Source organism: Nyctibius grandis, chromosome 1 (assembly GCF_013368605.1).
Source record: "Nyctibius grandis isolate bNycGra1 chromosome 1, bNycGra1.pri, whole genome shotgun sequence".
Classification (NCBI taxonomy): Eukaryota; Metazoa; Chordata; class Aves; order Nyctibiiformes; family Nyctibiidae; genus Nyctibius; species Nyctibius grandis.
In genome coordinates, this window is record NC_090658.1 from 96986680 (window position 1) to 97010334 (window position 23655).

At 39.5% G+C, this 23655-nt stretch overlaps 1 protein-coding gene across 1 annotated transcript; it reads right to left on the minus strand.

The window, feature by feature from the left end:
* Positions 1–347: 347 nt before the first annotated feature.
* DDX43 (DEAD-box helicase 43) lies at positions 348–22153 on the minus strand. The gene is made up of 16 exons (XM_068412695.1): positions 21820–22153; positions 21143–21198; positions 20622–20754; positions 19159–19266; positions 18543–18624; positions 17047–17203; positions 16850–16968; positions 16481–16591; positions 14931–15072; positions 11294–11394; positions 10436–10523; positions 6432–6559; positions 5702–5811; positions 4843–4981; positions 3979–4066; positions 348–455 (listed from the first exon to the last, which is right to left on the minus strand). The coding sequence occupies exons 1-16, from the start codon at positions 22151–22153 to the stop codon at positions 348–350; spliced, it is 2004 nt and encodes a 667-aa protein (XP_068268796.1).
* Between the last annotated feature and the right edge of the window lie 1502 nt (positions 22154–23655).

Sequence of the window (23655 nt, forward strand, 5' to 3'; positions counted from 1 at the left end):
GAAAAATTATCTTTTACATTCTTATATATTAATACTGCATTTAACAAAAAACACCCCACCAAACAAACCCACAATATGTTTTTAACCAGTAGATAATGGCTTTAGAAGTTATGCGCATCACACAAGACAAAATAATAAAATTAATTTTTCTTAAGTGAAAATAGTGTCCAAGTGCAAAACTAGATTTATATATAAATTCAGTTTTCTTTTCTAAGCCACTTATAAAAACACATTTTACTTAAATGGGAAAAGTACAGAAAAAAATCAATCAAGAAAAGAAACTTCTAAATTCAAGCCTATAGACGCTAACACTAACCTACTTTGTTGCAGTAACTTCAAGGGATCAGTTATTTTGAGGGCTTTCTCTGAGGTCTTAGCATATCCTTTTCCAGTTCTTTTCTCATTTGAAATTGTTTGTATCTTTCTGCCATTGCAATAAGCTCGTTAGGAACTACCTGATAAAAAAGCAGCACAAGAACAAGGTTAGTTTTAAACAAATCTAAACTTTTACACTCTGATTTACAAAAATGCTATTGATTTGTCTGTTCCCATATTGATTTTGTTTTTTATCTGTCTCCTATCACTTTGCACATTGTCTTTTCTGTAGAGGTGCATAGAGAAATCTTTTTACATAAAATCATACTGAAATATACTGAAAAATAATCAGCACAGTGACCCTGGATTTTTCAATTACATATGTATGCTAGTATTACCATATCTGATGACAACATATAATCAGGTAATTAAAGTATTTGTATTTCAAATAGAAATGTGTCTTCCAGTGATAATGAACAGCTGGAAAAAGTGTCCAATGCCACTAAAAGGTGGTATTATATCAAAAAAATAAAATATATATTAAAAATATATAAATAAAATTATATAAACATATATAAAATATATAAACTATATATTTGAATGTTACACTATTATGATTTATATGAAATTCTTTTTGGAAGTTCTAAAAGCCTCTGAAGAGAAACTTTGGTACTTAAAGAAAGCGTTGCCGTATGAAGGGTTCTCACATGCATAAAACAAAGCTAAAAGACAAGAAAAGAAGGGCAGGAGAAAGTGGTCAGTTCTCTCACCACTGGGAGGTCACAAGAGCATCTTACCAACATCCACAGTGCTTTTTGGCATGTTTGTAATTATGTGGAAAAGGAAGTGAACAGTATCATCGGCACACTTTGTCACCTCAGAGTCACTCATGTTCATAAGGACTGAGGCCAGATGGAAAGAATTACAGACAGACTTTATTAGGTTGAGTGACACTGACCACTGAATGAAAGAAAAAAAAAAACCCACATACACCATTCATATAGATCATGGAAGAAAGAGAGTGTCCAACAAGTCATCTTAAACCAGATCAGGCATAATGCAGACATCAATGTGATGTTGACTGCAAAAAGCAGTACGGGTGACTGTACTGCCAGAAGGGGTTTTAGATCACTGATCTGTCAAAACCAGCCTGCTACAGCATGTAGCCATGCAGCAGATAGAAGATATCCAGTCCAGAATCAGTTTCCTGATCAGAGGGTGAAGAGCAAGTTTCTGCAGTGCGTGTGAGCATGGTATTAATGTGATTGCTCAGTCTCTGTGGTTTGTCCTTCCGCAAAAGGCACAAATACAGCGCAAACAGTACAGGACAAACAAATTTAAGTACTGTTAAGTCTCCTTAGAAACACCTAGACCTGGCAATGCTTGAACAGGTGAAGAATGCAGCCAGGACAAAGGGTCTGGTGGAACAGGAAGGTATATTCCTCCAGTTCCAACTTCTTTTGTCAGGCTTTATAATTCAGCAATGCTTGCCATTTACTATCAGCAACTTTTCTTAAGCTGGCATGAGCATCAGCTTGCTAGTATATATTTTATGTGCTGAATTGCTCTTACTGGTAAACAACTGCCCTGGCTGTCAAGAGTCCCCAGAACAGGATGCCCATGAACAGGCTTTTCTGTCTAAGTTTTAGATGCTGTTTAAAATAGAGTGAAAAATGATGCATCTCTCTAGCTGAAAGTCACTAGAGACTTGTATCAATAAAGACAGAAGTAATGACGCAAAGCTAGTTTTCAGTTGTGAAAAACTAGATGATTTTCTTCCTCAGTATCAGGTCAGGTCCTCTCCTACAGCACGAAACAGAATTTATTCCAACTAAAACGGCAACAATTTCTTACAAGAGTGGCTTTTGAGCAGGCACAAGGAAAGAGTGGGAAGAAGCCAGGATATGGAATACAAAAATCTAAGTGAGGTAATATCCAGCATCTAGTGGTTTGTTGAAGTTTTTACATGGAAAAATCTTTGTATCTGCTAAACGTATAAGCTAGGTATGGTAGTCCAAATGAGAAAACAGAAAAGGATAAAGATACCATAATTTACACGTAACACTACTCTTGATATTACAGAGATCATTGTTTTTCCACCTGATTCCCTAATAAATCTGTCCATACTTCTTACTAAGCTTATATATAAGATCCCTGCAGCATGATACAGAAATCTTTCTGTTGTACCTGTTTTTCTTTAGGGAAAATATCTACATATTCAAAATAATGGAAAACATCTGGCTAACAAATGAACCTTACTTGTTTTGAAATTGAAGTATTCTGAACATTCAGACCATGTTTTGAGTTGCTCTCCTTCCGTTTTTCATGATGCTTTAAAACTGAAGTAACGATATTTTCATTGTCATGAGGAAAAAAAAACCCTGCCTGTATGGATACTGCCCTTCTATCAGCTATAGCTAAAAGTTCAAGAATAATATTGTGACTAACACACTACCGTTGAAAGTAAGGATTCAGAGATGCCCTTTTCTCCTCTGAACTCAGAGACCTGTTCCCAGTTGAACTATCACATGTTAAAAGTTTGGGAACTTCACAGTATGTAGCAGGAGACAAGGCATGGATGGTAATGGCTGACTCGGAAAACAGAACAAGGCACCTCCAAGTTCTATTTAAGTGGCTTCGAAGTATCATTACTGGTTCCATCTGTTACATTTTCTTAAGAAAAAAAACCAAAACCAAATAAAAACCCCACCCGAAACAAAAACCCCAAACTTGCAACTTTAAGAAATTGTTAGGGGACAACTTTGGCTTTTTTTTTTTTTTCCTCCTTTTCCTCCCTCAAAGGCTTCTTATCAGGCTTGCAGTAAGTGCCATAACATCTTTCAAAGAAGAGTTGTAAAACAAGATTTAGATGAAGTTCTAAGTCAGGGTTTAAAGTTTGAGAAAGTGCCCACAATAACAACCACAGGTCCTACGTAAAAGCAATTTAGTTTCTACTCATTAAGCTCCCATCCCCTCAAATAAAAAAAAAAATTAAAAAGTTTCAACTCAAGTCAGGGCATGAACTGATATTTTACCGTAAATCAGGCAAAATACTGTTTCTTGTTACAGCAAGAAACAGCAACATAATTGTCTTTGGCTTCTCAGATATGGTAGCAAGAAAAAAAAAAAAATGTTTCTTTAAAGCAAAGAAAGAAATCACTTTCCAGTCCTACTTCCCATACTATTTACAAACATCTGTAAGAAAGACAGCTTGGAAAAGTACATGCAGGTAACACAACTGTCAGATATAATAAACTGCTAGACAGTTGAGCTTCTTCTGATATAAATATTGTTAATATTTACACTGTTAAACAAGAACATTGGTACATGCATCCAGAAGTGAAATACAAATGGAATAAAATACTATGAAATAAAATAGATCCTATTATTCCTCTGCAGATCTCTATGTGTGCCTATGTTAGTTACTTTTTCTTTGGATGTGGAAGGCTTTGATTAAAGTTCCCAGTTCTTTTCTGGGCCTCATCTGTAAGGTAAAATACAGCTAAGGATATCCAGGACAGGAGAGACTTAAGAACCCATTTTTTGCCTGAGACACTACAAACACTTACCAAGAAAGGTATAAGTAGGCTCAGACCTTCATGAACTGTTTCAAGTGGTAACCCAGAACCAATATAAATCTTACCCAGTAAGATGTATTCTTACTTGGTTTGCTCTTTCCAGAATTTCAATCAGCTCAGATGCAACCCTCCAATCATTCTTAGTGACAAGCGTTACTGCCTCCCCAGTACGTCTAAACAAGGAATGAAATAACTGTTGATCTTCAAAACAGCTGCTGCTAGGCTCTTCCTACTGACCTATACAGCAATAAACTGTACTACAGGCAATATTATTGAGCTGGTAGATAAAACGGGCTTGAGTATTTACTATGCACGTGACAGAAAATGAAATATCAGAATATGGCAATTCACCTAAAATGGTGCAAAGCCACAACTAATTTAGACTTTTAGACAATAAACCTATCATAAAGATAACATTTAAGTATGAAGAGAAATACATTCACATCATGATTAAAATAAACAGATGCACAAGAAAAAACACACTTGTGCCCACCTGGGAAAGCAGCATTCAAAAGTCCTAACATCAAACTACACCACCATGATAGGCTGAAAACTTTGAATTTATGTATGTTCTTTCCCAATGGGCTGTCTAGGAAACTAAACAACTCAGTGGCTCGTGAAGAGACAAACAAGGAAGTGACATTTCAGAATATCTACACAGAAGTTCTTTTGAACTGTAATTCTTCCCCACATTTAAACCAGCTTTCAAACATCCCTCATTCCCATCTGAAATAACAGAAACATGGAAAACTTGTTTGCCTTAAATTTAACAGTGAACTAATTTCAAAACATAAAGCAGTGTGTTATTATCTAAAACACATTGTGATAGACTCTGGAGTCTTCACTCTCCCACTCCACATCACCTGTAGCTCTAGCATTTAACAAGACAAACACCTATGCAGTGCATAAAACATTGTCAATATATTACTATTTTCTTGTAAACACTTACCCTGCTCTTCCAGTACGACCTACTCTATGAACATATTCTTCAATGTTGCGAGGGAAGTCAAAGTTAAAAACATGAGTAATATCATGCACATCAAGGCCACGGGATGCTAAGTCAGTAGCTACCAGTATTCTGACTTTGCCTCAAATAAGAACAACAGAGAGAGAATGGAAGTTTATGGAATAAACAGAAAATATACTCCAGTCTATTGGCTTTCTAGTGTATAATGCACTAATTCTTAATACGTAAAGGACAAATATGCTTGTTGCATGTCACATTGAGTTAGCTTCAAATACAAAGCGGGAAGTATGCACTGAAAATGTAATTTTACTATTCTTTCTATTTCACAAGTAGAATAGCAGGGTGCAGGAGCAGCAAGAAACATGCCTAGCTGATATAAAGAGTCTGTGAAAAGAACAGAAACTTCAACAACTATATTCTCAGCTAGCATCCTTACCATAGGACTACTCTTTGTTTTATTAGCGTGTGATCACATAACCCCAAAGTATAACCCTACTGGCATAATCAAGAGTAGAAGTGTTCCACTGAAAGCACCATCATTTGACACTTAGATTTACCGTTCTGTAGAACAGTTAAAACATTGACTTTTCCACAGATTTCAAAAATAAAATCAGTCTTACTTTAAATTACTTAACTCCTAGGCATTCCAAATTTTATTGAAGAGCAATCTCTGTTTGCTGGGGTTTTATTTTTTGTTTGTTTGTCAAGTTAACAAAGCAAACATAGCATTTTCATTTCTGTGGTATTGAAGATACATTGCGCTTACAAATAGACAAAGTTCTGCACATGACAAGCTTTAAAAACCCGGGCTAAACAAACCAGTACTTCAGTACAAACATACCTGTCTTGAAGTCATCTAAAGCCTGTTCTCGATCACACTGTTCCCTGTTACCATGAAGTGACTGTACTGGAATTCCTTGCAGACCAAGGTCGCTTGCCAAGTCATCAGCTCTAGGATGAAATAAAAAAAATGTGCTTAAAAAGAAAAAAAAAATAATAATACTAATAAAAAAAAAGGGCAGCATCTAGATTTAGATCCAAAAGATAATACTGTGACAACAAAAGCTAAATGTGTGCCTAACGGCAAAACCCTACCTAGGTCAGCTGATATTTATTATAAAACAGTATGAAAGCAAGACTATTCCTCACATAAATGCTTGCTTTTATTTATATATAAGAGAAATAATACATGATTTTTGTGTTGTTCACTCAAAAAGGTCAGATATGGTACAATGACCACCCCCCTGCTCCCCGCCAATTGTGTCTTGTATGCACCAGCTGTGTACGCAAGTAAACAGCCCATCACATTAACGTGTCCCCAAGAATCTTAATATCTACTTTATCTATCTGAAACTGAGATTTAGCACCACCATTAATGATATTAAAAAGGATATAAACTACCAGTCAGTCTGGAGGAATGAATAAACAAACAAATAAACGAAAACACTACTACCACGAGCACATAGTTGAGAAGAGCTGTTACACTTGGTAATTAATTATTATGTGAACTAAGAAACTATCCAGTATTTCTGTTAAAAAAGATGAACAGATTTAATACTGTGATTACATACGTAAGTTTTTTTCCCACATAAATGATGACCTTATCTTTTGGCTTCATAGAGTGAATGAAGTATTGCATGAAAGCTCTCTTTTCCTCCTCGGCGATAACAATAACTCTCTGTTCTACTGTATTTACTGCCTGTTAAACAGCAAAAAGGGATGTTAAGTAGAAACAGATTAGAATAATATTTTTTCTGTTAAGTCCCATATTACAATATTATAAAACTAGTAATATGATACCATGAAAAACTATTTTAAAACTAAAATATATATATATCAGTTTGGAGTTCAAACAATACAGATGTATTTGTTGTTTCCCAGTTGCTTTAGGAGAATAGTAAAAATTTATCTTTAAGCAGTTTGCCAAATCGTGTATTTGCAGAGATTTAGAGGGCACAGAATAGCAGACTTGTGAGGTGAAATAAATATTTCTAACATTAGTGAAAAATCAGATTGAAGTACTTTGAGTATATTTTATGTTAATCCAGAGCAAGTTGGAACAACATCAGTCTTACTTGAAAGGACAAGCTTTTAGAGCAGATTCTGGAAACTATTTGAAATTATCAGTTCTGTCCAATTACTCCAACAACAGTTTGCTAATAAAAACTTTACTCCATTATATTTGAAGGTTGCCATAGAATGTCTAAGGTATACTACTTGTGTAGTATAAAGGTCTAGACATTCTCATGGCACTGCATCATAATCTTGTGGCAAGGACTGAAGAACCAACCAAGTACACAGAAAGATTCTCTCTCCACATGGGAACCCCTCCCCTCCCAGAGGTCACCTCTTCAATTAAGAGGAGCTCCTATAATAGAGATGAATGCATTAGACAAGAGAGCTACAACAGCAGTTGATATCTTTCCAATTCCAATCCTCTTTGACAGGCAATGCCCTTTGACAAAAGCATAGTTCTGAACAGAACAGATGAAAAGTGCATATTCCCCTATTTCTACCTAAAAGTGTATTGGATACTAAGTTTCCTCATTCCCTATCACTAAAAAAGTGGAACTGAAAAGGAAAATTTCATAATTTAAGAACCAAACTCAAAGCAATCTCTGGACCAAGATGCAGAGATCTTAGAAAGAGGGTTTCCAAGTTGTTTGCAAACAGGGAAGGACTTGTGGGTGATGTGATGGTTGGATGCAGTCTTGGGCATAGTGGTCATGAAATGGTAGAGTTTTCAATTCTTGGAGAAGGAAGTGGATCAGCAGAACTGCTACCTTGGATTTCTGGAGGGCAGACTTTGGCCTGTTTAGGAGCCTGGTTGACAGAGTCCCTTGGGAGGCAGTCCTGAAGGGCAAGGGGGTCCAGGAAGGCTGGACACTCTTCAAGAAAGAAATCTTAAAGGCGCAGGAGCAGGCTGTCCCCATGTGTCGGAAGACGAGCGGGCAGGGAAGAAGACCAGCCTGGCTGAACAGAGAGCTTTGTCTGGAACTGAGGAAAAAAAGGAGAGTTTACGAGCTTTGGAAGAAGGGGCAGGCCACTCAGGAGGACTACAAGGATTTTGTGAGGCTATGCAGGGAAAAAATTAGAAGAGCCAAAGCCCAGCTAGAACTTAATCTGCCATAAAAGGCAATAAAAATGTTTCTACAAATACGTTAGCCAAGAGGAGGGCGAAGGAGAATCTCCATCCTTTACTGGATGCGGGAGGAAACATAGTGACAAAGGAAGAGGAAAAGGCTGAGGTGCTTAATGCCGCCTTTGCCTCAGTCTTTAGTAGTAAGATGAGTTTCCCCTGAGTACCCAGCCCCCTGAGCTGGAGGACAGGGACGGGGAGCAGAGTGAAACCCCCATAATCCAAGGGGAAATGGTTAGTGACCTGCTACGCCACTTAGACACATGCAAGTCTATGGGGCCAGATGGGATCCACCCAAGGGTACTGAGACAGGTGGCTGAAGTGCTCACCAAGCCACTTACCATCATTTATCAGCAGTCCTGGCTAACCGGGGAGGTCCCAGGTGACTGGAAATTAGCAAATGTGACGCCCATCTACAAGAATGGCCAGGAGGATCCGGGGAACTATAGGCCTGTCAGTCTGACCTCAGTGCCAGGGAAGATTATGGAGCAGATCGAGTGCTATCACGGGGCACGCACAGGACCACCAGGCGATCAAGCCCAGTCAGCATGAGTTTATGAAAGGCAGGTCCTGCTTGACTAACCTGATCTCCTTCTATGACAAGATGATCCGCTTACTGGATGAGGGAAAGGCTGTAGATATTGCCTACCTGGACTTTAGTAAAGCCTCTAACACAGTCTCCCACAGCATTCTCCTGGAGAAACTGGCTGCTCATGGCTTGGAGGGGCATACACTTTGCTGGGTAAAAAACTGGCTGGATGGCTGGGCCCAAAGAGTTGTGGTGAACGGAGTTAAATCCAGTCAGCGGCCAGTCACAAGTGGTGTTCCCCAGGGCTCAGTATTGGGGCCAGTTCTGTTCAATATCTTTATCAATGATATGGACGAGGGGATCAAGTGCACCCTCAGTAAGTTCGCAGATGACACCGAGTTGGGCGGGAGTGTTGACCTCCTGGATGGTAGGAAGGCTCTGCAGAGGGATCTGGACAGGCCGGATTGATGGGCCGAGGCCAACTGTATGAGGTTCAACAAGGCCAAGTGTTAGGTCCTCCACTTGGGGCACAACAACCTCAAGCACCGCTACAGGCTTGGGGAAGAATGGCTGGAAAGCTGCCTGGTGGAAAAGGACCTGGGGGTCTTGATCAATGGCTGGCTGAATATGAGCCAGCAGTGTGCCCAGGTGGCCAAGAAGGCGAAGAGCATCCTGGCTTGCATCAGAAGTAGTGTGGCCAGCAGGGCAAAGGAAGTGATCGTCCCTCTGTCCTCGGCACTGGTGAGGCCACACCTTGAATACTGTGTTCAGTTTTGGGCCCCTCACTACAAGAAGGTGCTGGAGTGAGTCCAGAGAAGGGCAACGAAGCTGGTGAAGGGTCTGGAGAACAAGTCTCATGAGGAGCAGCTGAGAGAACTGGGGTTGTTTAGCCTGGAGAAAAGGCGGCTCAGGGGAGATGTTATAGCTGTCTACAAGTACCTGAAAGGAGGTTGTAGCAAGGCGGGTGCTAGTATCTTCTCACAGGTAACAAGCGACAGGACGAGAGGAAACGGCCTCCAGTTGTGCCAGGGAAGGTTTAGATTGGATATTAGGAAAAATTTCTTCACAGAAAGGGTTATCAAGCAGTGGAACAGGCTGCCCAGGGAAGTGGTGGAGTCACCATCCCTGGAGGTATTTAAAAGACGAGTAGATGTGGTGCTTAGGGATATTTTTTAGTGGTTGACTTGGTAGTGTTAGGTTAATGGTTGGACTCGATGATCTTAAAGGTCCTTTCCAACCAAAATGATTCTGTGATTCTGTGGAAGAACTACTATTTCTGTTAATTCTGCTGGTACTGAAGCCAAGTACATATAGTTGCACAAGCACGACAAGTATGCAACTACATCTACATATTAAAAGTTTTGGACTTTAAAGACAGTTCTTACTCTAACATATATGTTCCTGCTCTAGACGAGTGCCCTCCAGGAGTTTAGTAGAGAGCTTCCACTCTCTTCGAGAAAGCAGCAGTTAAGAAACACAGAACAAGATAAGGAGCTGTACGCATTAGAAGGAAGACCTTCAGAAGGAAAAGAAGAACTTGCTGAACAGAAGTGAAGGCTGCAAAAACAAGGGTTCAGGCAAGAACACATGGCACTGCAAAGTTCCAATATTCAAACTTAAATCTGATTGACACATGTCCCTTGTGATGTCTACTACTAAATATCTAGGATTTCAAGATCTTGTTACAGAAACATAAGAACAAAGTTCTTTTCTACATTTTTTTTTAGTTCTTTCTAAACTTTTAATGAAGTTTTAGAAGAATAATATGGAGCTGTTTTTTGAAAGTTCAGATTGTTTTTAAAGTTACATTCATTTACTTACATACAGTTACAAGCAAAATATTTCCTGGTTTAACTGTAGGTTCTTCTCCCAAAGAAAAGAAAAAAAAAAAGAACAGAACAACTTACTGCTAAGTCAAGAGTGCCAACATACACAATCATAGGATTTTTCAAATAGGATTTTGCTAGGCGACGAACACCATCAGGCCAAGTAGCACTAAACAAGAAGTGAAAAGGAAAACAAACACATGAGAATAGAGTGCAAAATCTTCTCCAGTTCATTAATTTAATCCCATTCTTCTTTCTTTCTTATACAACAGTGAAACACTTGAGTATGCAGTAGTGAGCTTATATAACACTTAGAACTAATCTTAAGAGGTTACTAGTAAACAGCACTCAAGCTTTAAAGATAACTTTCTAGGTTAAAAGAACAGGCAACAGTTATGGAGCCTTTCTAATGAAGCCAAAAGTGAGTTCAGTAGTTCAATGATACCTAAAAAGCAAGCTTCTAGTTTGTTTTTCTCTTTTACAACAATAGCTCCAATTGAAAATACGATAAAAATTATTGGCGAGATATTCTACTGTTAAACCTCCAAAAGCTGCATAATTTCAAAATTAAGCCACGTAGAGACTAGCACAGATACTGATCAGAAGGTTAGGATACACGTTTGGTCCCTGAGGAAGAAGTGGGAGTTGGCATTTCAAATTGATACAGCAAATTCTAGCACTCCCAGGATACCTTCCTTTTTGGGAAGAACTCAGTTGTTTTTATAGTTGACACAAAACATCACAAAAGGGGTAAGAAATGAAAATAAAATTTTCAAATGACTCATTAGGACTGACTAGACAGAATTAGAAAGAAAACAGATGCCATTCCCATTTAGGTGAGAAGTTTTAATGAAGCTGACTCATTTGTTTTGAAGTTAACTTGTTCAATAACCTTACACTTGCAGTGTTCAAGTACTGAGCACTATTATCTTTACATACCTTGTCATAACAGTTTGTCTGTCAGGCCGCACATCTATTAGTATCTTCATTATCTGAGGTTCAAATCCCATATCCAACATTCTGTCAGCCTCATCTAAAACCTGCTCAGAACAAGGTTATTTATTGCGTCTAGTTCCTTAGATAAGGGTTTCAGCAAGACATTACATAGCAGACTGTTTTAATGGTAACAACTGTAATTGCAGAATTCACTCCGTAATGTATTGCAAAACCTGTTCAACTTTTTTTTCACCTCTTCAATTTCCTTGAAGCTTTTTCATTTTGTTAATACATCTGCAGGCAGAACAAGAAAATCCACAGCACCTTTAAGAGCACTTAAAGTCAACGAAGAAGAAACAACAACTGTTTCTTTTAACAATAATTGGGTTGGTACCTAAAATTAAGCACAGAATTAGAAAAAAAAAAATTCCCAAAACCAAACAAAACCAAGACCAACCAAACCTTGGGGGGGGCCCCCACACAACACACTTTCAGTAAGAAAAGTTTATTAATTTAAAGCGGAAAACTCATTTGTAGCTTGTTAGACATCTCACACCAGACCAAATATCAGTTATCAATTTAGTTCCTCATTAGAAGTTAGGAAAAAAGCCAGATTGTACATTCTGGCTCACACTAGGACACTGCAGAACTCCCAAAGCTCAAACTTGTTTCATCTGGTAAAAAAAAACAAAAGATAACAAGTGAGCTGACGGTCTGAGTACAACTATTTGGAACTGACCTTTTTTTCTAATACACAAGAACACTTGAGACTCTGAAAACATTCACATACTAAGGAAGAAGGCTGCCATCCAAGACTGATTTTTCTCCTTTAATTTTCAAATAGAGTTTATATAAATCAGTTATTTGGAACATGCTTTTAATTATTGACATTTTCTAGTCATTTATGTGGAAACATAAGACTTTGATGATAATCCCTTTCTGCTGTCCTGATTTTGCTGTTCCAGTCTTTTCAGATGTTTTATTCTATTATAAGTTTTTAGTACATTATCTATGTAAATCTCTGAAATAATAATAAATCATCAGCTGAGAGACAGGAGATGGGAATTCTATTTCTTGTTTTAATTCTCTGTATTTTCAAAGGACTCATGGTGAATTCATTAACTACTTGGATTCTCATACAATAGCACGGCTGAAACATCACTAATTTTATATATAGAGTTGGCTACTACGCCCCTTTCAGTGGCCGAAGCTTTCTAAGCTATTAAGTACACTGGTACTTTGCTGGAAGGGAGAAGAGAGCACGTAAGTATGCGTATTAGATGGATCAGAGTAGTTGAAGTTTACTTTCCTTATTTATGATAGTTGCTTAATGAAGAATAAAGGCTGTAATAGATATGAGAGAGATATTAGCACTATTTTTTCCTAACGCTTCATAGCCACATCGCGGTTTATAAGCTAAATCTCCCCTCAGTTGACATAATCTTAGATTTCTTGTTATCTATACGCATTTACTTGTTTGTTAATATTATTCATTTCAGTTCTATTTCTTGGCAAGAAATTCTTATAAGCCAGTTCTTCCTGTGAAAATTATTTTCTTTCCTCCATTTTAAATTAGTTATTGGTAAATTTTACAGTACTTTTTTGTATTTGAAGAATAAAAGGACTACTCCAATCTACCTTCTATATCCTACTTCACTTTATATATTTTTTTTTAGTATACTCTTTCCCCTAAATGCTTCTCAATTATTCATGCACAACTCCAATTTCCTTCTGCTTTATGAGTGTAAGGTCAAAGGAAAAAAAGCATTCTGATTACTGATGAATGAATACAGATTTACACTGAACACAGCAAAATGGAAAGCAGTCTTCAAATGACATGTATTGCAAACAATCAAAAGGCTGTGTATGACAGAATTTCCCAGTCTTTCTTCTGAAATCATGAAAAACAGCAGCCTATCTTGAATAAATGGGTTACCAAAAATCTGAATCAAGGACTGCAACTAACTGGATGGTTCTGTCAGGCAAGAAGACAAATTCCCTGCCTCCAATTCACCTTGTGTACAGTGTGTATTCAAATATAACTAACTCTAACAGAGTTTGGTTTTTGGCTTGTTTGGTTTTTTTAAACAAACAACTGTATCCCAGTCTCTGACCTTGGAAGCCCTTTGGGAAACAATTATATCTTACCAGCAAACGCACTTTGGGAGCATTCACAAGACTCATCAATATCTTTAAATGAAAACTGTAAACGAAGCTCTTCATTGAAGAGCATTCTTCATCCAAGGTGTTAAATTTGAAATCTAATATCCCTCTCTCTTCTCTGAAATGAGGCTGAAAGATTAGATTATTTGTTGCCTGAAAATTGACAATGAAGTTGTGGAAACAGCATCTTATATATTAAAAACTACAAGGAACTACAAGGAAAAATGTATGGTAACATTACTAAAAACAGAATTTTGGATGTCCAGCTTTTCATATGGGACCTAAAGAAGCACTGTATTTCCAGGAAGTCTGAGGCATGAGACATTACCCACTTTGCAAAACAAGTCCTTGCTCTGGTTTCAATCTTCTGAAAGTATTTAACTGCTAGCGGTACAACAACAAATGTTTTTCTCCTGCTTTACATCATCATATTTTTCAATTTGACAGCTAATTCCTTTTAGTAATGTCATACTATAGTATAGCGTACACATACGGAAACATCTGATTTTGGTTACATACATACTCTTTGCTTTACAAAGCAGTGTGTGCTTGTATGACCATACTTCACCTTGGTAAAGAAGATTACTAATGTTACTATGGTTCTCAGAAAGCAGGTTTTCAGGCCTTTTTTCCTCCTGCTTAGCAATTACATGTTACTCTGCTACACGAAGCTACTCTCCTATCTTCCAATAATATTTTTTTTTTTCCATACAGCCAAATATCTGACGATGCTATACCACCACTGGCCTTGACAGTAAGCTCACAAATATTAGCTAGAATTGGAGCTAACTTCCTACAGCATAATGAGTATTTAACCCTTAAGAGGGGAGTGCAGGTGGAGATAAGGGAGGGAAATCAGATCAAACTGTCAAACTAGGCAACAAATCACCAGTTAAAAAGATGACTCAGAAATAATTTAAATATATGAAAGTATTTTACAAAATAGCAATGGTTTTAAGTGCCCAGGACAGCAAAAGGCAAGAATAAAATTAAGACTTAGGGATTCATAACAATGTTTACATGGCTATTTTCCCACTGAGATCAAAAGAAAGTCAGTCACCCAAACATATAAATATGTTTGCAACTCTGGTGCTTACTGCACAAGTTCTAATAAGAACTTGAGTCACCGGTAACCTTTAAAAGAAAAGGAAAAGACAACTTGGGAAAGGCCTTTCGTCCATTAATAACCGATCTCGACAAAATGAACTTTAAAACAGCAAACATTACTAATATTAGACAATTTAGCATCTTTAAAATGCTTACCGTGCTAGAAGCCTATTTAATTTTTTTCCTATGGACTATTCCATATCTGCAATGCAATTATGGTATGAACTGTCCCTCCAACACCAATCTCAATGTAAAGCTGTATTGTAATTAAAACTTAAAAAGTTTAAAGAAAACTTCATTAAAGCTTAAGTTCACACCAAGTTAACCATTTCCCAGCTGGTGCATAACTCATTACAAATTAGCTACTTGCCAAGTATGTTATGCTCTTCAGATTTATGAAGTTGTTCATTTGAAGATCATTCAGTCTGCCAGGAGTTGCAATAACAATATCCACACCTTTGGTAACCATGTCTATCTGTCCTTTTCGGTCCCCACCACCGTATATGCAAATACTGAAAAATAAAACATTTTACAGAAGCAGTGTATTAAGGTTCAACTAAAGCCAATCTTTTTCAAATAAATGCCACCACGTTGCTTCATTTTAAAATGTATTATCTGGTATTACCAAGAGGAAAGAATACAGTAAGCGTGACTGACAGTATCACAGTAAATAATGGACTTAACACTAAATAATACTCCTTCAACAGTTCAGCAATAGCTTTCTGCTGAAATTGCAGTGGAAGTAATAATGAAAGGAAGGAAGATAGCTATTAAGCTATGAGCATGTTTTGGATTGTTCTGAAAATATCCACACCAAAAACAGAAGGACACATGAAAGGATGCATTATTTTCTAAACAGTACCATCAAAAGTCAGATGTTTTGCTGTTAAAACAATCAACGCACTCGATAAGGTATTAGGCTTACACACAAACTTAACATGCTCTGTAAAACTCCTTAGTATTTTTGGGTAGGAAGTAGAACATACATTTTGGTATTAGACAACTACCAGACTAATTCTGAATGCTATACAAAGTTACCAGAGCGCCCTAAAAGTAAGTTTCGGAGTACAGTAATGTCTGTTTAATAGCTTAAATGAAGACCTACACTCAGCAGGTTTGTGGATGAAACCAAACTAGGGGAGCAGTCCATACACTAGAGGGCCAGTCTGCTACTCAGAAGGACCACAACAGGCTAGAGAAACAGGCTGACAGGAATCCCGTGAAGTTTAACAAAAGCAAAGATGAGGATGGAAATACCCCACGGCTGAGGGCCAACATGCTAAAAGATGGCTTTGCAGAAAAGACTTGGGTGGGCAAGAAACTGAACTTTATACAACAGCGTAACCCTGCAGAAAAGAAAGCCAGCTATGTACTATGGAGAAGGTAGCCAGCAGGTTGATAGAAATCATTACTCCCCTTTATTCAGTACTTGTGACACCACACCTCAAGCACAATATACAGTTTTTGTACTCCCCACCTCTACTACAAGACAGACGTATCCATACTGGAGCAAGTCCAGCAGGCAGCTGCCAAGATGGTCAAGAGGATGGAGCGTATGACCTAAGAAGCTGGTAACCAGGCTTGTTCAGCCTGAAGAGGAGAAGGCTCAGGGAGACCTTATTGCTGTCTACAGCTACATAACAGCAAGGTGCCAAGAAGAGACAGTCGTCTCAGCAGTCCACACAGAAGGACAAGAAGCAACAGACAAAGCTACAATACAGAGAACTCCAGCTATATAAGAAATAGATTTTCACCATGAGAGTAGTCAGAACAGGTATTCTAAAACCTGCAAAAATACAAACTCTACATTTATTACCTTTCCCTCCCCTCTTAGCAAATGCAATTATTTTGGTAGGCGAATTAAGCCACAAGTGGTAGGAAAAAAAAATTACTTCACAAGCAAGTGAGAAGTAAGATTACCTTTTAATTCCTTGGTATGCGTACTTCAAGCACTCTGCCTCTACTTGAAGTGCCAGTTCTCGAGTGGGAGCAAGGACTAACATTCCTGGCCCCCCACGCTGATCTTTGGATCTGTAATAAAGCATCTTTAGAATACGGGTATATAAGACTAGGCAAAGTCCATCACATCTGACATCAAGTATTTTTATACTGTTCTAGGCTTTCTCAGTACATTGCTACTCTATGGTGACAAATTTGGTACTTATTCCACCAGGTTTATAACTTTTTTTCGATTTATGATTTATTATCTTCTTTACTAGAAAACCATCACATGGGGGGTGGGGGGAAGTATCCACAGCTAAACAAGTCATACATATGAGCAGTTCTTACATTGGTTGTGACGTCAAGTGAATGAATCCAGGCATTAAGTACGCTAATGTCTTCCCGGTACCAGTCTGTGCTATACCAATAAGATCAATTCCTCGGAGTATGATCGGCCATGCCTGGGACTAACACAAAACAACAACTACTTAAATGTACTTTTCTCTTCAGCTTCAGTGAAAGAGTCATCAAAATTGAAGTAGTACCTGAATTGGTGTGGGTTTTTGAAAACCAACTTTTCTTATATTAGCCATAATATCAGGATAATGCTCAAATACATCTTCAAATTTACAAACAGGATTGGGAATGCAGCGCTTTTCACCTTCTTTTAAGTCATCACAAATTATATTATTATTTTCTTTCCTGGACAGAATGAAAGAAGTGCAATTGCTTTAAGACTCATCATCTGAAAAAGTAGAGCTAACACACAAGACTGCCTTTCTGACATTTCTTTTTTTTAAAATTCCTGGAGCAATGAAAAACAAGTTCAGGCTCTTGAATTAGACTTAACTATTCTTCTAACTTTTAAGAAAGCCTTACTACAGAAACACTTCTCCTGGAGGCATCAATTACCACTCTTTCTTAAGAATGACTAATTGGAAGTTATGTACGGATATTAACATGAACTGCAGTTCTGTCATATCAGACCTCAGTTATACTCTATTACAAATTAAATAATTGTGACAAGTTTTTAAACCAAAAGACAACCTAAAACTCATAGGAATGGATTGGACTTCTTTGTCAGAACCCTATATTCTGACAAAAGCCTTTCCAAAACATTTTCAGAGCAGGTCGCTGGATGCTTTAGAAAATACACACAGAACAGTTTAGAAAAAAATTATGTGGTCAGCAAGACAAGCTCCAAAAAAAAAAAAAAAAAAACACCACACAAAAACCACTACCCACCCCACCAAAACCCAAACAAACTAAACCCAAAACATTGCAATGCACACAAAAAGCTACATAAAAACTGAGGTTCTGGTGCTCCACCCAATTAAGAGGTATTAATATACATAAGTAGTTTATTTTCATTCAAGTCCTGTATTCTTCTGAAAATTCCATTCAGCAAATAGCCTTACTTCAAGCAGGGTATGGGCTAGGTAATTCAACCTCCTCATGTTTATAAAAATAATTTTTTTCAATTACTGTCTTTTTTTTCCTTAAAGCAAACGGATTAGATGAAAAAGGAAAAACATTTATTTATCACAAAAGTGCTATTCCTCAATGCATGTTCTGAACTTACACATTCTGTTGCTCTTGACTAGCTCTAACAATAACATGTACATATACTTTAAGCAAACAGGTGTCAATTCCATGCTTCGCTCACTGTGGCAAGGTTTCTCTGGTGCGCATGCAAAAGCAAAAACAGACACCATGCAAAAAGAAACATAAAAGGTAACGCTTCAAGAATGTTCACCAACTTCATTAGAACTACTGAAAAGGGTTGAAACTATTACCAGGGCCTGAACAGAATCACTTGAAACAGATGATTTGCTTTTCTTCCAAAGTAACGATGCAGATTGCGGATCAAAACGAACGGATACAGTTTATTGAAGCATGTGCTCACCAGGATGTACTTGTAAAGACAAGATCGACAAATAGGAAGAGAACAGTAATAGAAGTTGAAATTTCAACTTTCTGGGCTTTATACCTTAATAGTTATATTTGCCAAGCAGATGATTCCCTATATAAATGATCTTACCGCCACAGTTCCACTTCTTCTTGTGACATAGATGCAGTCCTTGATGATTCTTTATAGAAGTTTTTCTCAATTGGAGGCAAGTCTTAAACAACCAGAAAAAGCAAACTTGAGTCAGTAGGAAGTGCTACAGATCCAGGGTAAGTCTGCTAAAGCTCAAGATGGAAATCCCAAAACCCAGACAGTGCCTTATACTAAGGGACTAGTCAAAAGCAGCAGAAGACTACTGTTCATGTAATAGATGAAGGCTGAGACAAACACTTAAGAATCTGCAAAAGAACCACTTCCCCACATTTCAAGTTCTAAAGTAATTTCTACTAACATCTATAGTGTATATCTAATAATTCTCAGATTTTTGCTGCGGCCACATACAAAACAACAGCACTTTCAAAGGGTGAAGTCAAAATACCAATTGAGTAGTAAGTTTAAGACACAGCAACTACAGTGTCCTCCATGACCATGCTGAGAAATGCTGACATGGTCACTTCACCACAAATACTTAACTAATTTGGACACTGAAAGATTCAGACACCTCAAAACAAAAATTAAAAACATTTAAGCATTCAACAGTTTTATCATACAAAGACAAGTACCATCCAATCAAAATTTAAAAACTAACCTGCCCACTTCATAGCTTCATATTTAGCTTTGTTTTCTCGAAGAGAGGCCCAGTTAATCACTGATTTCTTTGGGTTGTTTTCAGGCTTGATAATGTTCAAGGTTCTTCCTGTGGAGTTAGCACAAAAATGCTGCCGTTTGATGGAATCTGTTTGGGGGGCGGGGGGAGGGTAGGGGAGAGAACCCTCCCCTTCAAAACAAACACCTTATTTTCTTTTCCTGTTGTAAGGCCTCTTATGTGATTTTGAACAGACATGAAGCATTTAAATAGAAAATTCTTTCCTAGGTCTTAGCGTGAAACATAGGTAAAACTTGTACCAATCTAGTTCTGATAAAAAATAAGCATTTTAACATCTTTAGCTACTTAAAGAAAGTAATGACATGTTCTGAAACGCTGCTCCTCCAGCTATAAACGAGGCTTTTAAAAGCCTGCTGCACAACAAAACTTGTGAACTCAGTAGATGATATGCAGACAGAAAACTTTATTTTTAACAGCTACATGAGCAAGCATCCAACGTCACCAAAGTCTCAGTGTCATTACATTCTATGCCCCTTTTTTGACGAGGTTAACACTTCTCAAGAAAGAAAGGTTTTACATGGAAGATATAAATGGCAACACAATTATGTATTAGTGGCAAAGCAGGAAACATGGCAAAAGCAGTCACACATACTAAGGAAGCGTTAACTATTTCTAGCCTCTTGAAACATACTCGTGCACCTTCTGGGGCACTGCTAAAATCAAAACTCACAACTACTCCATTCCTTATTCTAACACTGGAACACAACTTTCAGATCTCTTCTTCCTCACCAGTGCCTCAGATCAACAACTATGGATGTTGTTTGCCTGTGCAAAAAGTTGTCCGGAGCACACAGAAGACAAATACCAATAACAAAAGCAGCATCTCAACATACAATCATTACTTACATATCCATGTAACAGACAAAGTTAACACAATAAAGCCTAGAAAAGTGAGGCATGATGTGCAACATCAAATCTTAAATGCTAACTTCCCATGAAAGTAGTAAGAAGTCAGCATCGCCCATGCTATAATCAGTACATGTTTGCTTTATAGACTACATTTATAAAAGCTTATTGAATTTTAATAATGCACAGATACTACATTAAAGCTTAAACTAGAACCAATACTTGTATTTTGGGGGAATCAGACTGGTAATGCAAGAAACCAAGTAGTATAGCATTCTGCGTTAAATAAAATTGTTCAAAACACACAGGAACAGATTTTCACAGAAGTCTGGCAGCTTGTGGGGGGGAATCTGTTCATAGCTGAGAAAGGAAGATGTCTAGATATTTCTGTTTTAAGCAGGTATGCCATCATCCAAGAACAAGGTGAAAGTTAATTCACTTTGGTAAAATATACTAATATAAAACCATTCCAGCAAACTACCACATATATGGAAAGGCAATCCATAGTCTTTTTTTTTTTTCCAAAACACATTTCTTACCTTTCTCAGTCCCACCTCTAATGTAGTTTTGTCCAGATCTTGTAACAGCATTGTCGATCAACATTTTGGCTTTGTTTTGCACAGCAATGCTGCCAAAAATCTTTACTTCAGCTTCATAGGCTCCCTTTATAACCTATGTTCATAAGACCTTACTGAGTTTTTGTAATACTGCAAAGACAAACATCATATAAGAATACATACTGAAAACAATCTTTGATTTTTTTCTGGTGAATTTTAACTTATCTTCCCAGGAAAAGGCCCTTCAATTTGCTTTTTAAAAGAAAGGGAAATAAATGCATACTTAAAGAAAAAAAAAATAAGTAAGCTCTTCTTACTTTCACATACCAGTCAAATTGCACCCTCAATTCCACCTCCTTTTTATCAATTCTTGTAAAAGACTAGAATTATTACAGTTATTGCAACACCCTTCAACTTGCTGCAATAACTGTGGTTTACATGAAAGCAGAACCAGCTATGTTCCCAACAGAGTCCAGGCTTGGATGACACACAGCACATGGTACCTTTATCCTGGAACCCGAAGAATCCTCAAGTTCCCTTATTTTAGTTCCGCCTCGACCTGTTATAAAGACACACTGCTGGTATTACAGAGATTTAGGCCAAACTGTCAAAAACTACACGTGGCAACTGCAAGTATTTTAGTTGTGACCAAAATCTAAGACCTTCATATGAGCGCATGCATCCATGAACAAAAGAACTTGTGACACCAAACTGTTGGAAAATGCCGGTAACTTTTTTGGCAATTAACCAAATGCAAGGTGCATGTGGGAGGGGGAAGGTACCTCAGCTGAGATGGAGCAGCAAAACCAGCAAAACAGAGAGACACCCTTCCTCCATGTGACTAGAGAGGGGCTTCAGCTCACTTACAGACTGCTGGCCATGAGAAACAGACACCAACCCAGCCACTTCAGGAAGGAAAAGCTCAGCTACCCTGGGAGTGGGAGAGCCCCACCCTTCAGCCCGTACTCTGCAGGAGCATCCTGCCATCCCCTGGCCAGAAAGGTGCAGGGGGATCACAAGGGGCTGGGGCCTTCCCACAGACAGCACCTCCTCGGGGCACAGAGGGCGGGCAGGGGCCCACATGAACGAATCTCTCCGCGGCCGGGTCCTCTCCTCCTCCCCACCCGTTTACCTCAGCGGGCCGAGCACCCCGGGGGAGGGGGGGTAGGGCCGCTATTACCTATGAGAGCCCCGACCAGGGCGCTATCGAGGTGGAAGCAGAGTGGCGCCGCGGCATCCCGAGCTCGGCGGGCGGCGGCTGGGGACAGCCGCTGCCGCGCCGCCTGCCCCGGGCCGCGGGAGCCTTCAGCGCCTCGAGGCTTCCACTCCTCCCCTCCGAGACCGGCCACCACCTCCCGCCGCCACTCAGCGCTCCTTCGTCCCTCGGCGCCCTCTAAGGAGGCGCGGCTCTGCGAAGGGCTCGCCGGCTGCCACAAACGCCCGGCGGCGGCAAAAGGCGGCAGCCGACCCGGCGCGCCGGCATCCTCGTCGCTGCTGCTCTCCCAGTCAGACATGGCAGCCGTCCCCTCCGCAGCCCATGCGGCTGCCTTAGCGCGCCTTAGGCTAGGGGCGCGCTGATTGGCCAGGGCGGGCCGCTCTCTAAGCAGTGATTGGCTGGCTCGGCGAGGCCGCGCGCGGGGTGGGAGAACCTACGGCCGCCCCTGCCGGGCCCGAGGCTGCGCGCGCGGCCGCTGGGAGCCGCTGGGCCCTAAGTCCTGCCCGCGCCTGTCTGCCTTCTCCTTCCTCTGCCGGCCTCGGGGCGGCCCCGGGTGCGCTCCGCTGAGGAAGGGGAGGCGGTGGTTTAGGACGGGAGGGGCAAGAACTCGGTCCTGAACGTGTGGGAAGCCCCCGAAGCCTGGGGTTGAGGGGGAAGGCAGGCAGCCTCGGGAGCGGCTGAGGAGCGGGGGTGGCACTGAGGAGTTTTGCTGGGTGTCTGGGCCTGTGTCGTGCTCATATGTTGTGAATTTTTTTAATATTTAATCTCAAATTAAGCTTTAAACATGCCTTAATGAAGATTTTAGTATGGTTGAATGTACTAAAGCTGATACAATATTGGAAAAAGAATCACAGAATGGCTGTGGCTGAAGAGGCCTCTGGAGGTCATCTGGTCCAGCCCCCCTGCTCGAGCAGGAACACCAGAGCCAGAGGCCCTGGACCATGTCCAGGCGGCTTCTGAGTATCTACCAAGGGGGCAGACTCCATGGCCTCACTGGGCAACCTGTGCCAGGGCTCAGTCACCATCATAGCAAAAAAAGAAAAAGACAAAGCCGAGGCCTCTCCCCCCCTTCAATTACACTGAAAATCTGCTAAATGAGGGTTTCAATGTCCCTTTTAGGCACAGTCCTGTACTCTTATTGTACAGTGATTGATTATTATTGAACGGTGAACATTTATGTACGTGTCTTTATGGATGCACATTGCCGCCTGTGCCTGGCCATTGTGACCTGCAGGGTAACTCAACAGGAAAAGCTTTGCACCATTGTCTCCTGACCCTTCCCTACTATCTCTATGTACACGTGAAGCAAGACATCCCAGTTTAACACAAGAAGAGCATGTGTACGTGTTTGCCTTTTTTCCTGTCCCGTGTTTATTCTTAGGCAGAGCTTGGCAGTGTTCACGTAGCCCGGGAGTACAAATGGCTGACATGGAAAATCTGCCTTTCTGGAGAGTGCATCTTTAAATTTCAGTATCTAAGATGACGTTCATCAGAGACCTATACATGGAAATATTTTGCTCTGATTTTGTAGCCTCCAAGGAGGCAGTGACTTCACCACAAGAACAGGCTCTCTGTACTTGATGCTTTACACTCAAATACTAAAGCTTGTCTTCAGCAGGACTGCAAGAAGAGCAAAGTGAGGAAAGAAGGCCGTGGGTTTGGTGCAGTAGAGTTCTAGAGCAACTTTAATGATTCAGCACAGAGGAAGGGGTTTCACCTAGGCCTCAAGTGAAACTGAGGTAGTGGATGGTCCTTCCCTTAGGAATCCTGCTCCTCGCACAGGCCCCTGATTGCCACTCC